This window comes from Saimiri boliviensis, chromosome 11 (assembly GCF_048565385.1).
Source record: "Saimiri boliviensis isolate mSaiBol1 chromosome 11, mSaiBol1.pri, whole genome shotgun sequence".
Taxonomy (NCBI): domain Eukaryota; kingdom Metazoa; phylum Chordata; class Mammalia; order Primates; family Cebidae; genus Saimiri; species Saimiri boliviensis.
Genome location: NC_133459.1, coordinates 45,042,060 through 45,058,453, shown reverse-complemented (window position 1 = coordinate 45,058,453; position 16,394 = coordinate 45,042,060). Strand labels below are relative to the sequence as shown.

General features: G+C 47.2%; 1 protein-coding gene across 4 annotated transcripts in view; it reads right to left on the bottom strand.

Moving 5' to 3' along the window:
- The window catches only part of RAD54L (RAD54 like), a 35,272-nt gene extending 19,084 nt beyond the window's left edge, over nucleotides 1–16,188 (bottom strand). The window contains exons 1-8 of one of the 4 annotated variants that reach the window (XM_074380751.1): nucleotides 12,648–16,188; nucleotides 12,456–12,542; nucleotides 10,984–11,103; nucleotides 2,849–2,909; nucleotides 1,341–1,476; nucleotides 836–905; nucleotides 433–721; nucleotides 87–211 (exon numbers count right to left, since the gene is read on the bottom strand). In XM_074380751.1, the coding sequence (XP_074236852.1) occupies nucleotides 87–211; nucleotides 433–721; nucleotides 836–905; nucleotides 1,341–1,476; nucleotides 2,849–2,909; nucleotides 10,984–11,103; nucleotides 12,456–12,542; nucleotides 12,648–12,650 (891 nt within the window). In that variant the 5' untranslated portion in view covers nucleotides 12,651–16,188. Of the gene's footprint in view, nucleotides 1–86; nucleotides 212–432; nucleotides 722–835; nucleotides 906–1,340; nucleotides 1,477–2,848; nucleotides 2,914–10,983; nucleotides 11,104–12,455; nucleotides 12,543–12,647 lie in introns of those variants that run through there. The other 3 variants (XM_074380750.1, XM_003936883.4, XM_074380752.1) reach the window with 3 other exon arrangements.
- Between the last annotated feature and the right edge of the window lie 206 nt (nucleotides 16,189–16,394).

The following is a 16,394-nucleotide window of genomic DNA, read 5'->3' as shown; positions in this document are numbered from 1 at the left end:
ACTAGCACAGCCCTTTTAGGGCAATACTCAGTGAAGAGATTTTGACTGATTTTCTCCTACCACCCAGACTACTGAGAGTCAAGTACCTCATCACATATGACCAGACCAACACTTCCTTTCTGGAGGACTCCAACGTGAAGGCGGAAGGTCTCATAGGAAATGATGAGGATGGGAGAAGGCACTCTGGCTCCACGCTGGTTCATGAATCCTTCTACAACAGAAAAGGTGTCGAGGGAACCATTCAGAATCTTTTTAAGAAAACCAAAACAATTTGACAGTTCTTTAATTTAGCCTAGAAACAACTGACTACACTTCAACCATTTTCTATGGAAATTCTCTATTCTTCTACCCTTGCATTGCCCTCGACCCTGGCCATAAGAGAATACACATAAGAAAGAAAGCAGCAGGCTGTGTAGGAGAGCATAGCCATACCCAGCTTTTGGTCTATTTCGTCCTTAGATCCTCCATCGATGGCCAGAGGTTGGATCCTCCCTCCGAGCCATTTCCCAACCTCATTGTACCAGTTTTTCACCAGGCTGGAGGGTGACACCACCACTGCCTTGTCAATTTCTGGCTTGCACTCTGGACTCTGGCGCAAAAGTGTCCACATCAATGTGATGCACTGCAGCGTCTTTCCCAGGCCCATCTCATCAGCCATGATGCAGCCATGGCTGCCAGGGATGCGCCGACTGGTGACACACTCCCACAGGAATTTCACTCCCTAGAGAATAAAAGCCTTCAGTCCACTTGGCACCTACGCTACTGCTGTCCCAGGGATGGTAGTCTCCCAGGCTCAGCCCCTGGCCCACACTTCGTTCCCCTCACCCTCATTTACCTCTCTCTGATGAGGCCGCAAAACCTTACTGAGAATAGGGTCAACAACCACATGGACAGGGAATTTCTCCCTGAGAAAACACGGCAAAAAAAACAGGGTGGTCAGACATGGGCAAGGGAACACCCTCAGGAAGCTGTGTCCTGCGGATCCAGACGCAACAGAGGAAACTGCCTGAGAAGAACTTCTTGGCTGATAAATCACAAAACCATATCAAGTTCCTGCTTTAGGAGTTAGAAAGTTAGCAGAGAGGGATGGGTTTCCTATGTCATCACCTCAGTCACTCTTCCTTGTGAATGAGCATCCTCGAAGACAGGAGGGGATGAGGAATGCCCACTCACTGGACATGACCACAGACTCTTCCCCAGGTAGTCTCCTTCCCCAACCATCTACTCTCTGAAAACATAGGTCAATCCTAGAGAAATCACATCAAAATACCCTCTGCCCTCCCAAGTATGTGTGCATGTACAGAGGACCAGAACTGCTTAGGAAATACCAATGCACGTACTTGTCGAGCTTCAGCTGGTCATGGGCGCTCAGTGTGGGAGGCTCATACAGAACCAAGGCATCTTTCTCCAGGGGGTCATGAAGGGCCCGGCGGACCCCAGCCCTTTTCAGGCCCAATGCCCGAGAGCCCAGAGGACCTACAAACCAACAATCATTCCGTCACCTGAACCTCTCTATGTTCAGGAGCTCCAGCAAGCCCAACTCAAATGCCTGTCCTTCACGTAACCTTTCTTGAGCTCCCACACGACCCTTTCTCTCTGATAATGCCTCCAAACTCAGTTAGGCATCTCTACATGACCATCTTCCCATTCTTCTTTTTTTTGAAATGAAGTCTCACTCTGTTGCCCAGGCTGAAGTGCAATGGTACAATCTCGGCTCATTGCAACTTCCGCCTCCTGGGTTCAAGCAATTCTCCTGCCTCAGTCTCCAAAGAAGCTGGGATTACAGGCGCCTGCCACCATGCCTGGCTAATTTTCCTATTTTTTTAGTGGAGACGGGTTTCACCATGTTGTCCAGGCTGGTCTTGAACTCCTGACCTCAGGTGATTCGCCCACCTCGCCCTCCCAAAGTGCTGGGATTACAGGCATGAGCCACTGTGCCCAGCCCCCATTCTGATTTGAAATGGAGCTTTTCCCATTTTATTTCTCCCATTCAACTACAAACTTCTGAGGTTCTAGATCTGGTTAATTTCAACTCCTGGGAGGCGTTGAAATCCTGGGAAGGCCTGAAAATTTTAAAGGGAGCTTTCTGAGAGCTCCTGAGAGCTAGCCACAGCCAAGCATAGTGTATCAAGCCTGTAGTCCCAACACTTTGAGAGGCCAAGGTGGGAGGATCGCTTGAGCCCAGGAGTTCAAGATCAGCCTGGCCAACATAGTGAAATCCTATCTCTATTAAATTTTATTTTATTTATTTATTTATTTTTTGAGACGGAGTTTCACTCTTGTTACTTAGGCTCAAGTGCAATGGCGCGATCTCAGCTCACCGCAACCTCTGCCTCCTGGGTTCAGGCAATTCTCCTGCCTCAGCCTCTTGAGTAGCTGGGATTACAGGCTCTATTAAATTTTTAAAAAAGAAGAAAAAAAAAAGAAAGCTGGCCTCCATACTCCTCCAAGCCCCAGTTTTAGCACAATGCTTTACCCTACATATGACATAAGGGAAAAACCTTACAGAATCTAGGCCTCCCACACAGTCAGCCTCCTAAGAGATGCTACTGAATGCACTTATATTGCATGAAGCCTAGGTCCATCAGCCATCTTGGCCCACCAGGAGCATTCTGAGCACTGGGACACCTCTTATCAAGAAGATGAGGGGCAGTTAGTTTTGGCAGCTCTTAATGAAGCTAACACAGTTTTCATGCAGGCTTCAGGAGGGTCACCCCAAACACAGCCACCACTGGACTGGCACCTTCAATTCCCAGCTAAGATTATATTTACAAAAGCAGGTTTTTAATTTATTCAGGCACACATACATATGACTGATTTTAAAAACAGAAAAAAACCTCCATTTTACCTTGATAATTTGGAATGGGGACTTTGAAAGGCTTTGACAAAATGCTTCGAATAAATGCTTCCTGAAAAGAAAGTAGAAACAGGGATTCAAAACTGATTGGAGATGTTATGGGACAGTATTATATGCTTCACATTAGGTTTTATACAACAGCTTCCATCTTCGAGGCTTTATGTAAGGTTCTACAAATATCCAGGGACAGCAGACGTGTCCAGCTTCAGTCACCCACAAGGCTTAGAACCCATTCACTCATTAAAGACCATGCCAGTGAGGATACCTAGCTCTTCCCTAGGTTGCAGCATCTTGGGAAGGAAATACCACAGACTTAGTCAATCCCAGTAACCACAGAATTCTAATGTCTGGGTTTAACCACTGTTATAAAGGGCTACACCTTCCCAAGCATACCTCACAATTCTATTTTTTTTTTTTTTTTTGGCCACATCAGTTCTGCCTCATATATCTCATACTCACATCAGCCTCCTTGGGAACTGAACAGCTCATCGAAGAGTAGTGGTAGTAGGATAAATGGGAGCCATAGTATTAATAAAATAATATTAACAACAGCAGGCCAGGCATGGTGGCTCACACCTGTAATCATAAAACTTTGGGAGGACAAGGCAGGAGGATCACTTAGGGCTAGGAGTTCAAGACCAGCCTGGGCAATATAGCAAGATCTCATCTCTATTTTTTTTTTTTTTTGAGACGGAGTTTTCGCTCTTGTTACCCAGGCTGGGGTGCAATGGCGCAATCTCGGCTCACCGCAACCTCTGCCTCCTGGGTTCAGGCAATTCTTCTGCCTCGGCCTCCTGAGTAGCTGGGATTACAGGCATGTGCCACCATGCCCAGCTAATTTTTTGTATTTTTTTTAGTAGAGACGGGGTTTCACCATGTTGACCAGGATGGTCTCGATCTCTTAATCTCGTGATCCACCCGTCTCGGCCTCCCAAAGTGCTGGGATTACAGGCTTGAGCCACCGCGCCCGGCCTATTTTTAAAATATATATTTAAAAATATAAATAAAGGCCAAGTGTGGTGGCTCACGCCTGTAATCCCAGCACTTTGGGAGGTCAAGGTGGGCAGATCACAAGGTCAGGAGATCAAGACCATTCTGGCCAACATAATGAAACCCGGTCTCTACTAAAAATACAAAAAATTAGCTGGCGCACACCTGTAGCCCCAGCTACTTGGGAGGCTGAGGCAAAAAAATTGCTTGAACCCAGGAGGAGGAGGCTGCAGTGAGCTGAGATCACACCCCTGCACTCTAGCCTGGCGATGGAGCAAGACTCCGTCTCAAAGAAAAAAAAACTCTATCTATACATATATGTATATATACACATACATAAAAATAATGATGGCTACCAATGTATGCTAGACACAGAACTAAGCCTCTTTCATTCATGTTACAATTTCCTAACAGCTGCATGAGGAAGGTATATTCCTGGTGTTCCCATTTTACAGATGAGCGAACTGAGGCTCAGCATGATAAAGTTACTTTCTCAAGTCATACAGCCATTACAGATGCAGGACTTTCTTGGTTCTAGGGCCTTTACTTATACTAAGTAGGCAATGTGGCCTCCCACCCACTCTGTTTGAGTGCAGCCATGCAGATCAGCCCAGACCCATTAGCTTCCTGCCATGTAAGGCACAAGAGAAGGAACATGAGAAAGGGACATGAGAGCGAAACTAAGCCCAACCCTAAGAAAAAGCAAGTGGGACAAGGGTGACAGCAGGTAGATATATGTGGGTCCTAGAGAGGTAGCACTGGTGCCTCCACCTAAGGGCCTGTAAGAAGCCTCTGTACAAGCACTTCTGCCTGAAACCAGCATTATTCCATGTGCTATGGGGTTGGGGTAAGGGCAGAGGAGAAGGCAGGAAAATGAACACAGAGGTAACTCTGACAGCTCCCATGGAAGTTCTGGTCCACACACACCTGAGCCCTTTGTGGAATTGTAAAAGCCTGTGAACCTCAACAAAACCAGAGCTGAAACCCAAGAGAGACCAAAGAGAAATAAAAAGAAACCCTAAAGGTAGTTGTAATAGGAATATATTAGTGAAAAAAGCAGTAATGAAAAAATATCCCTTCTAGCAAAAAATGTAATCTAATAGAAAAAAAGCAAGCTTACCTTGATATTTTTACCTTTGTATTCTGACTCATTTCTTCACACATCATAAATGTCTAAAAACTCAAATGTACTTTATTTTTTGGGTTTTTTTTTTTTTTTTGAGATGGAGTCTCGCTCTGTCACCCAGGCTGGAGTGCAATGGCACAGTCTTGGCTCACTGCAACCTCCACCTCCTGGGTTCAAGCAATTCTCCTGCCTCAGCTTCCCAAATAGCTGGGACTATAGGCGCACACCACCACATCCAGATAATTTTGGTATTTTTAGTAGAAACAGGGTTTCACCATGTTGGCCAGGCTGGGTGTCAAACTCCTAACCTCAAGTGATCTGCTGGCCTCAACCTCCCAAAGTGCTGGGATTATAGGCATGAGCCATTGCACCTGGCCTCAAATGTACTTTAAATTTAAAAAAAAAACATAATGAATATTTTTTGTGATATTAGAAGACAGAAAAGGAGTATGGAGAAATGAACTTCATTATCACACTAAATAACATGACAACATCAGACTAAATAACATGAGGGCAAGGTTGGCAAATTGTTTATTTGCAAATTTCCTAGCATCTGAATAAAATCCTTTATTGACTTTTTTTTTTTTTTTTAACAGACAGGTTCTCACTTTGTCACCCAGAGTACAGTAGTGGTGATCATACCTCACTGCAGTCTCTAAATCCTGGCTCAAAGGATGCTCCCACCTTGGCCTCCCAAAGTGCTGGGATTATAGGCATGAGCCATAGTTGCCAGCCTTTACTATTTTAATTAGCATGATTATAACTATGAATAACAATGATAATCATTATGAAAAATGCTAACAAAAATGATCCTTGGCCAGTGCAGTGGCTTACACCTATAACCCCAGTGCTTTGGGAGGCTGAGGTGTGAGGACCGCTTAAGCCCAGGATTTTGAGACTAGCCTGGGCAACATAGTAAGACCCTCCCACCCCTTACACAAAATCTAAAAATTACCCAGGCACTGTGGCGTATGGTCGCAGCTACTCAGAAGGCTGAGGCAGGAAGATCACTTGAGCCTAGGAGTTCAAGGCTGCAGTGAGCTAGGATTACACCACTGCACTCCAGCCTGGATGACAGAGCAAGACCCTGCCTCAAAGGGGGAAAAAAAAAAAAGCTACTCTTAAGTCAAATAAGAGGAAAAGGAGATGGACCCTAATTTTCTTTTTAATTTGGCATCAACTCTAAAACAGAAATAGTTTCCATCAGTATAGGCTATATCTGAGGCTCTGAGTAGCCAAGAATTTATGCTCCAAATTTAAAAAGACTTTGAATAGAACCCAGGAGCCACAGGTTCTACAGGGAGAACTACAGGTTTGCATAACTGGCAAGGAACAATGTGGAGACCACTGGCCAAAAATGTCTGAGAGCGGCCGGGCGCGGTGGCTCAAGCCTGTAATCCCAGCACTTTGGGAGGCCGAGGCGGGTGGATCACGAGGTCGAGAGATGGAGACCATCCTGGTCAACATGGTGAAACCCCGTCTCTACTAAAAATACAAAAATTAGCTGGGCATGGTGGCGCGTGCCTGTAATCCCAGCTACTCAGGAGGCTGAGGCAGGAGAATTGCCTGAGCCCAGGAGGCGGAGGTTGTGGTGAGCTGAGATCGTGCCATTGCACTCCAGCCTGGGTAACAAGAACGAAACTCCGTCTCAAAAAAAAAAAAAAAAAATGTCTGAGAGCTCAGCCTGCAAAATGGAATGGCCTGCCGAGCACAGTAGCTCATGCTTGTAATCCTAGCATTTTTGGGAGGTCAAGGTGGTGGATCACGAGGTCAGGAGTTCAAGACCAATCTGGCCAAGATGGTGAAAGCTCATCTCTACTAAAAATACAAAAATTAGCTGGGTGTGGTGGCGGGTGCCTGTAATCCCAACTACTTGGGAGGCTAAGGCAGGAGAATCACTTGAACCTAGGAGGCGGAGGCTGCAATGAGCTGAGATTGTGCCACTGCACTCCAGCCTGGATGACAGATTGAGACTACATCTCAAAAAAAAAAAAAAAAAAAGCCGGGCAAGGTGGCTCAAGCCTGTAATCCCAGCACTTTGGGAGGCCGAGGCGGGTGGATCATGAGGTCGAGAGATCGAGACCATCCTGGTCAACATGGTGAAACCCCGTCTCTACTAAAAATACAAAAAATTAGCTGGGCATGGTGGTGCATGCCTGTAATCCCAGCTACTCAGGAGGCTGAGGCAGGAGAATTGCCTGAACCCAGGAGGCGGAGGTTGCGGTGAGCCGAGATCGCGCCATTGCACTCCAGCCTGGGTAACAAGAGCGAAACTCCGTCTCCAAAAAAAAAAAAAAAAAAAAATTCCTTTGATTCCTTATCTTCTCTCCTCCACAGGCAAACTTCTAGTAAAAGCTGTATAGCTCCCCTTCCTTACCTTCCACTCTCCCTGTCTTCTACCCCTTCTACTCTGGACAAGATCACCAATGGCCTATATGACCATAATTCCAATGGACACGTATCTTACTTGACAAAGCTGGCCACTCCTTCTCAAATAGTTTCTGCCTTTGACTTTCATGACACTACTCATCTTCAGTATCCTAATAAGCTCTTTTTCCTCTGCCTTTTTTTTTTTTGGAGACAGAGTCTCGCCTGGTCGCCAGGCTGAAGTGCAGTGGCGCAATCTCAGCTCACTGCAACCTCCGCCTCCTGGGATCAAGAGAACCTCCTGCCTCAGTCTCCCAAGTAGCTGGGACAACAGGTGCGTGCCACCACACCCAGCTAATTTTTGTATTTTTAGTAGAGACAGGGTTTCACCATGTTGGCCAGGATAGTCTCAATCTCTTGACCTCGTGATCTGCCCACCTCAGCCTCCCGAAGTGCTGAGATTACAGGCGTGAGCCACCACACCGGGACTTTCCTCTGCCTTGTAACCCTCACCCCACCCCGAGCTCAGTGCTCCCAACCAGCTGCAGTGACTCACATCTGTAAACCCAGGACTCTGGGAAGCCAAGACAGGAGGATTGCTAGAACCCAGGAGTGTGAAATCAGCGTGGGCAACATAGTAAGACCTGGTCTCCACATATCATTTAAAAATTAGCCAGGTGTGGTGACGCATGCCTGTGATCCTAGCTACTCCATAGGCTGAGGTCGGAGCAACACCTGAGCCCAAGATTGAGGCTGCAATGAGCCGTGATCGTACCACTGCATTCCAGCCTGGGTGACACAGCAAGATCCAGTCTCAGGGAAAAAAAAAAAAAAAAGTCAGTTCCCTCCAGGGCTCAGAGTTTAGTCCTCAGATCTTCTGACTACACATTCACCAATCTACTTACCAGGTATAAAATATATCCATGCTAATGACTCCCAAATGTATTTCTAGTTATACCTTACTCTACATCCATATTTGCAAATGACACCAAACTTAGATATCCTGCAGGGACTTCAAAATCATCATGTTTAAGGCTAAAATCATCTCCAAGGCCACACTATGACTTTAGTGGGTCCCAAGCACTTTTGCCTTTTGGGCCTCTTCCTCCATTAAAAAAAAATTGTCAGGCACAGTGGCTCATGCCTGTAATACCAGCGTTTTGGGAGGCCAAGGCAGACAGATCACTCAAGGTCAGCCTGGTTAACATGGTAAAACCTTGTCTCTACTAAAAATACAAAAATTTGCTGAGAGTGGTGGCATGCGCCTGTAATCCCAGCTACTTGGGAGGCTGAAGCAGGAGAATCGCTTGAACCTGGGAGGCGGTGGTTGCAGTGAGCCAAGATCACGCCACTGCACTCCATTCTGAGCGACAGAGCAAGACTCCATCTCAAAAAAAAGAAAACACAAAAACAAAAAAGATTGTGTTGGTATAAAAAGAAATATAATAATATAATCCAGGCTGGATTACTATGTACTTTTTTTCTTCTGATTTTAAAAGGAATTAAACACCACCATTGCTCTCTCAGTCCAGTGTTAGCTCACCAAGCTCCAGCTGAAGGAGAATTGGGGTAATTAAGGAGGCAAGCCAAGAAAGCACCACTGACTCCAGCCTGGATGACAGCAGAAGACCCTGTCTCCAAAAAAAAAGGTACAAAAGTGTATGACTGTGAGTAAAAAAATAGGGAACAGAAATCAGGGATTGCAGTTTTTCCATTTTCATTTTTTGTGTGAATTCTTAATATAAATACAGGGATGTAAAGCATTAATATAAGTCAAAATGTTTTAGTGAAGACGTTTCAGCACTTCAATTTTATAACAATTATAAACAAACCTGTTAGGCCGGACGCGGTGGCTCAAGCCTGTAATCCCAGCACTTTGGGAGGCTGAGGTAGGTGGATCACGAGGTCAAGAGATCGAGACCATCCTGGTCAACATGGTGAAACCCTGTCTCTACTAAAAATACAAAAAATTAGCTGGGCATGGTGGCACGTGCCTGTAATCCCAGCTACTCAGGAGGCTGAGGCAGGAGAATTGCCTGAACCCAGGAGGCGGAGGTTGCGGTGAGCCGAGATTGCGCCATTGCACTCCAGCCTGGGTAACAAGAGCAAAACTCAGCCTCAAAAAAAAAAAAAAAAAAAAAAAAAAAAAACTGTTAAAATATGGACAAGGCCAGGTGTAGTGGCTCACGCCTGTAATCCCAGCACTTTGGGAGGCCAAGGCGGGTGGATCACAAGGTCAGGAGTTCAAGACCAACCTGGCCAACATGGTGAAACCCTGTCTCAATTAAAAATACAAAAAAATTACCTTGGAACAGTAGTGCGCCCCTGTAGTCCCAGCTACTCAGGAGGCTGAGGCAGGAGAATTGCCTGAACCTGGGAGGTGTAGGTTGCAGTGAGCTGAGATCACAGTACTGCACTCCAGCCTGGGCAACAGGGTAAGACTCAGTCTCTAAATAAACAAATAAATGGATTTTTAAAAATATTATTTCTTATTGACAGCAACTAAACAGTGTTAGTAGCCTTCTTATACAGTAGATTCTACCCACTAATTATATTTTTTCTGAATTTTCCTATATGGAAGTGTTTTTTCCTTTTGAGACAAGGTCTCTGTCACTCAAGCTGGAGTGCAGTGGCAGAATCATGGCTCACTGCAGCCTTGACATCCTCAGCTCAATCCTCCCACCTCAGCTTCCAGAGTAGCTGAGACTACAGTCACATGCAACCACATCCAGCCAATTTATTTATTTTTTTTTAGAGACAGGGTCTCACTATGTTGCTCAAGTTGGTCTCAAACTCCTGGGCTCAAGTGATCCTCTTGCCTCGGCCTCCCAAAGTGCTGGGATTACAGGTATGAGCCACCATGCCTAGCCTGCAAGCACAATTTTAATGTTGTCTATCTTCTGTTCTATTCCTGCAACTTTGCTATTAAAATAGCTTTTGTATAATACATTCACCTTCATGGGCCTGACTATGATGCCTGCCATCTCCCTTCCATCAACTGCTATTCCTCTTGTGTGTTCCCTATCTCAGCAAATGGCACCACCATCCATCTACCTTACCCAAGTCTAAAATCTCAACTTCATCCTCAGTTTTCCCCTCTCCCCACATGTAATCAATCCCAAGTTTTTCTACTTGTAATTTTTAAGTATCTCTCAAGATCCCCCTACTTCTTCCCATTCCCCATTCTCCTAAAACCCGTGGCCAGGCCATAATCCTCTCTTGCTTGGCCACCTGCAATAGCTTTCTCACTAGCTTCCCTACCCCCAGTCTCTCTCCATCCAATAGATATGCTATGCTGCTGTTACCACTCACCCCTACTTAAAACACTAAAGCTCTTCAGTGACCTTAGTCCGAACTCTCTTAGCATGGCTTCTGAAAGGCCTTCCACTCTCAGCCTCTGCATAGCTCTCCAACTCTCATCTCTCACCACCATCCCCCAACTCCCCACACTCTCTTCGGGACCTGCCTCTATTGCTGCCAGGCTTTCCAACAGGCTGTTTCTTCTAGTAGAATTCCTCCAATAACTTTGTGAGAAACAAGTGAAAAAGCTATTTCAGGAAGGAATTAGAAGGAATCAACCTAGGCAAAGCGACTGGGCACAGACAGCACAGACATACACATTCAGGTGGCAGTTCTGGCTTACATGCTGACTGCTGTCCAGACAAGGTGGTTGATTGGTTAGCTGACTCAAAGGTTTTCGAAAAGGAGACAGAAAACACTCCTGGATCTGGGTCTCATTGCTGGATTTCCGTTTCCTAGGAGTCTAGGAGAGAGAATTGGGAAAGCTGAAGTCTAGAAGACCACAGAAATCACCATAATGGCAACTAATACTTGAAGTGCTTATTAAGTGCCAGGCACTATGCTAAATTCTTCACACGTTATAGTGTATCATCTTCACAGCAACTCTATGACTTATTATCCTTACATAAGAGGTGAGAAAACTGGAGCTTAATGAGGTTAAATAACCTGCCTAAACTGAGGGAGGTGGGCAATGGAAGAGGTCAAGAAAATGGGCCTGTGAAGAGCAAGTCTACCAACAGCATGGAGTCCTGGTGGCCCCAAAGCTTCATTCCAAAAGCTCCACAGAGTGATTGAGCAACCGAACACTTTCCTGAGTTTCTCAAGGGGCAAGAGTACAGCTGCCTTCAACTCCCAGGCCACTGAGGCCACTCCCCACTCAGGCCGTGAGGACACTGGCCTCTTCGGGCAATCAGCAACTGACAGCAGACCCAGCTGCAGAGAATGCTGCCTCAAGTTCAAGTCTGAGACCCATGTTCATGGCAAGGGGCAGCCAATGTGCCTCCTTCACAGGTAGAGGAGCCCCTTGCACACCACAGTACAACTACTGAGCAAGCCCCACCAAGCCATTAGGCAAGAACCCACTTGTACCAGCTTGCCAAGATATTTGAAGCTTCAGTGATCCTATAAGACACACCTGAAACAAACACCAGCACCCCCCACCCCAAGCCTTATTCGCACACTGCTCCTGCCAAAAAGTGACTTCTAGTTCTCTGATCCCTTCCTTCAACATTCCAGTGGCCAAAAGCCCCCACTTCTTGAACTGCTCTTATTCTCTGAAGTCCATGCTGCACTCTCCTATTTATTTTGGTTTACATAGGTCCTGCCCATAGCCAGCCCCAACAAGCCTCCAAAACAGGAAGCAGAGCACAGGGCCCAGCCTAAAGTAGAATATACTGTACTTGAGTATGAGGAAGGACTGACTGGAAGGACACAACCTGTCAGGTACAGGCCCAAGTGAGCCCAGGACTCTAAGGTAGGCCCAGAACACTCTACTGTTCTGTTACACTGGGCAGGGGACAAAGAGCAAAAGAGCAGGCTGCTACTTGCTGTTGTGTAGCCCTTTTTTTCCAAATGGAGTCGAAAGGTCCAATTCAACCGGCTACTTTGCTTTAGAATACTTTTTCCCACCAGGAAACGTGAGGCTATATCAGCTTCTAGTGACTACCCTGAGGACAAAGATTTTACTAACCTTGTTCAATGCCTGGCACATAGTAAGTACTCATGGAGTCGGCTATGTAACCCTAGAAACCAAGTCCTGGCTTCCTTTCTGCCCAAATAGCTCCACCCACCTTCCCTGTCCCCTTGAGTGCTCACCACCAGGCCAGGTTGCCAGTCTTCATCATCAGAGGACCTGCCTTCCGGTTTTCTCTTGGCCAGCTGGCTGGGAGCTAAGCTCCTCCTCTGTAAGCAGAGAACGGAAACTGAGTGCCTGCACGGATCCTGCAGCCTAGGTCTATTAGACCCTGACCCAGGGCTGCTTCCAGTCTCGCCCAGGCCCACACTTACCATACTGGGCCTAGGAGCTTAAAACGTCAAGTACCCATGAGCCAAAGGTCAAAAGCAGGCAGCGGCTAAGAGTGCAGGACCAGAGTCTAATCCGTAGAAGGGGCTGCTACATTATTGAGAGGACTAGCTAATTAAAGAGGGGGCATGGATGGCGCGAATCCATCCAGGAACGGTGGTTTGGGTAAACTGTGAGAGTGTCCGTCGCCAGTAAACCAAGGCTAGATTAGGCCAAAGAGGAAGAGACCAAGCAGAGATTAGTGTGGGATTCGGGGAGGAGGCAGGTGGAGTCCCAGACTGGGCGGAGTGGAGTAGGGATGATGGTCCCAGTCCAGGTGGAGGAGGTAGTTGCGCGGCGAGGCGGAGTAGGGGTGGGAGTGGGTAATCACAGGCCAGGAGAGAGACACTGTGGTGAAAGTCCAAAGCCTGGGTGGGGAGTGAGTCCGAAGAAAGGAGATTTCCCAGGGCTGGAGATAGAAACCAAGATCAGACACAGGAAGGTCGAGCAGGAAGCCACAAAGGAAGCCCTGTAAAAGACCCAGGTTAAGAGGGGAATACCAGGAGGAGCTGAAAAGAGCGAAAGAGTTGGACGCGGACCCCACCACGTCTCTCTCAACCTTCCTCTTCCCAAAGCGCGCGTTAACAGCCGCCAAGACTTACCGACCCGCCAAGACCGAGCCAATCGAACCTCCCGCCGCGCTGCCGTCGTATCAGCCATTGGCTGCGTTCGATGAGTTCGGCGCTCGCGACCCAACGAAGAGGCAGGACTAGTGCTGCGCCCAATGACGAGTCAGGGCTCTGGAGCCGGAGAAGCTAAATTGACCTACTAGGAGGCGTGACTTAGGCGGGAGGGCGGGACCAGCAGCGGAGGGCGGTTGGGCAGGTGAGCGAGGTGGGTAGGGGCCTGGTGGGGGTGGGGCCAACAGTGAGGAGCGGTTGAGCTGGAGGAGCAGGGCGGGTTGGGGCGGCGGGTCGGAGCCAACAGTGGGGAGCGGCCGGGCGAGAAGAGCTGGACTGGACGAACGGGGCGGGGAGGGGCGAAATTACTGCTTGCGAGGGGGAATTCGGCTCCTGTAGTCCCGCAGCTGTAGAAGGGACGATTTATGCCACATTGAGCAGCGGGGGAGGTACTACCTGTTGTGGACAGCTGGGGATTATGAAAGGCAGCACATTTCTGGGAGTTTGGATCGCGTCTACCGTGGTGCCAGGTCTAGAGCGGAGGGTGGGGGTTGGAGTCAGGCCTCAGGCATTCGGCCCAGACTGCCACGTAGTGGGCTCGGCCAGTGGGAGCCCCCGGATAACGCGACTTTCTCGTTCAGGGGTGTCTTGAAAGAAGCTGCCTTCCTTGCCTAGGCCAAACCGCGTTGAAGGAAGAGTGGTGTTTGGAGTCAGAGGTTTAATCATCAAATCTCTCAAAACGTCAGTTTATTTATATCTAAAGTGGCATTATAATAGTACCTCCCCCACAGGGCTGTTCTGACAATGTGTGTAAAGCACTCAACAGTGGCATGCACAACCTAGGTGCTCCCTAATAATAATAAGGATATATATATAGCATTTAACACCAGGCGTTTCTGAGCTTCTTAGATATAACAATTAATGTAATGCTCATGACTATGAGGTAGGTTTATTCTTTTTTTATTTTTTATTTTTTATTTTTAAAGACGGGGTTTCACCATGTTGGTCAGGCTGGTCTTGAACTCCCGACCTCAGGTGATTTGCCCGCGTTGGCCTCCAAAGTGCTTGGATTACAGACGTGAGCCACCACGCCCGGCCTATTCTTATCCCCATTTTGTAAGTGAGGGAACAGGCCTAGATAGGCTAGTAACTTGTCCAAGGTCACACACCTAGTATATAGCTCAAGCCATCCTCACAGGGTTATCAAGAATTCCGAGGTCGGGCATGGTGGCTCGCACCTGTAATCCCAGCACTTTGGGAGGCCGAGGCAGGAGAATTGCTCAAGCCCAAGAGTTCCAGGCCAGCCTGGGCAACACGGAGAAACCCCATCTCTACAGAAAAACTAGGCAGTCATGGTGGTGCACAGCTGTAGTCCCAGCTACTACAGAGGCTGATCTTGGAAGGATGGCTTGAGCCTGGAAAGTCAAGGCTGCAGTGAGCCACGATCGTGCCACTGGACAACAGAGCAAGAACCTATCTCAAAACAAAGAATTCTGGAGATAAATATCGTTTTAATTAAGTATTAATCCTTTGGGAGGCCATGGCTGGCAGATCACTTGAGGTCAGGAGTTCGAGACCAGCCTGACCAACATGGTGAAACCCTGTCTCTACTAAAAGTACAAAAATTAGATGGTTGTGGTGGCAGGCACCTGTAATCCCAACTACTCATGAGGCTGAGGCAGGAGAGGTGCTTGAACCCAGGAGGTGGAGGTTGCACCGAGATCACACCACTGTATTCCAGCCGGGATGACAGAGCATTTCAAAATAAATAAGTATTTCTGGTTCTAGTTTTCAGTAATAGCAAATAAATTTAGTCAGATTAACCCTCCCACAAAAAACAATTACAAACTCCTGGAAAAAAATATTTTGTAAAACCAATTATTTGAAGGCACTGGACAGTGGCCAAATGTAGGCAGGCTCTAGAAGGGGGTCTACCCTTAAAGAACAACTGCAACTGGTGAGATTAGGGAAGCTGTGGCCTCTTGCTTAGGGCACTCCATAATCTGCAAGGAGTTCTGGTGGGAAGACACAGCCTTATTACTTTGAGGTGGTAAGAGAACAGAGTTTGAGGCTGGCAGAGCAACCAAAAAGTTACAGGAGAAATCCCGAAAAGGAAAGGGGGCGAGCCCCAACATTTGGGTAAGACAAGTCCCCCAATTCCTTGGTTGACAGCTTACGTATACCTGTGCAGGGTTAACACCAAGAAACCCAGCAAAAAAAAAAAAAGCAACTAGAAGGTAGAACTGGGTGATGATTTTAGCTTCTGCCCTCTGCTGGAGATGATTGATTTGGAATTAAAAATCTAGCCAAGTTAGGTTCCTGATAGAACAAAAGCTATTCTTCAGAGGAAGATTCTGCAAAAGGCATAAGAAAAAAAAATTTTTTTGAGAGAGGGTCTCACTGTGTTTTCCAGACTGTAGTTCAATGGCACTATCACGGCTCACTGCAGCCTTGACTTCCCAGGCTCAAAACAGTCTCCCACCTCAGCCTCTCAAGTAGCTGGAACCATAGGCACATGTCACTATACCAAACTAATTTTGTTAATTATTTGTAGAATTGAGGGTCTGTTGCTCAGGATGGTCTCAAACTCCTGGGCTAAAGTAATCCTTCAGCCTAAGCCTCCCAAAGTTCTGGGATTACAGGCCTTAGCCACCATGCCCAACCTGGGATGAAAATTGGGGTGATGGTTACATTGAGATGATGTGGCATTACAGTAGGTCTTTTTTTTTTTTTTTTTTTTTTGAGACGGAGTTTTGCTCTTGTTACCCAGGCTGGAGTGCAATGGCGCGATCTCAGCTCACCGCAACCTCCGCCTCCTGGGTTCAGGCAATTCTCCTGCCTCAGCCTCCTGAGTACCTGGGATAACAGGCACACACCACCATGCCCAGCTAATTTTTTGTATTTTTAGTAGAGACGGGGTTTCACCATGTTGACCAGGATGGTCTCAATCTCTTGACCTCGTAATCTACCCTCCTCGGCCTCCCAAAGTGCTGAGATTACAGGCTTGAGCCACCGCGCCTGGCCTTTTTTTTTTTAAACAGGGTCTTGCTCTGTCACCCAAGCCGGAGTGTA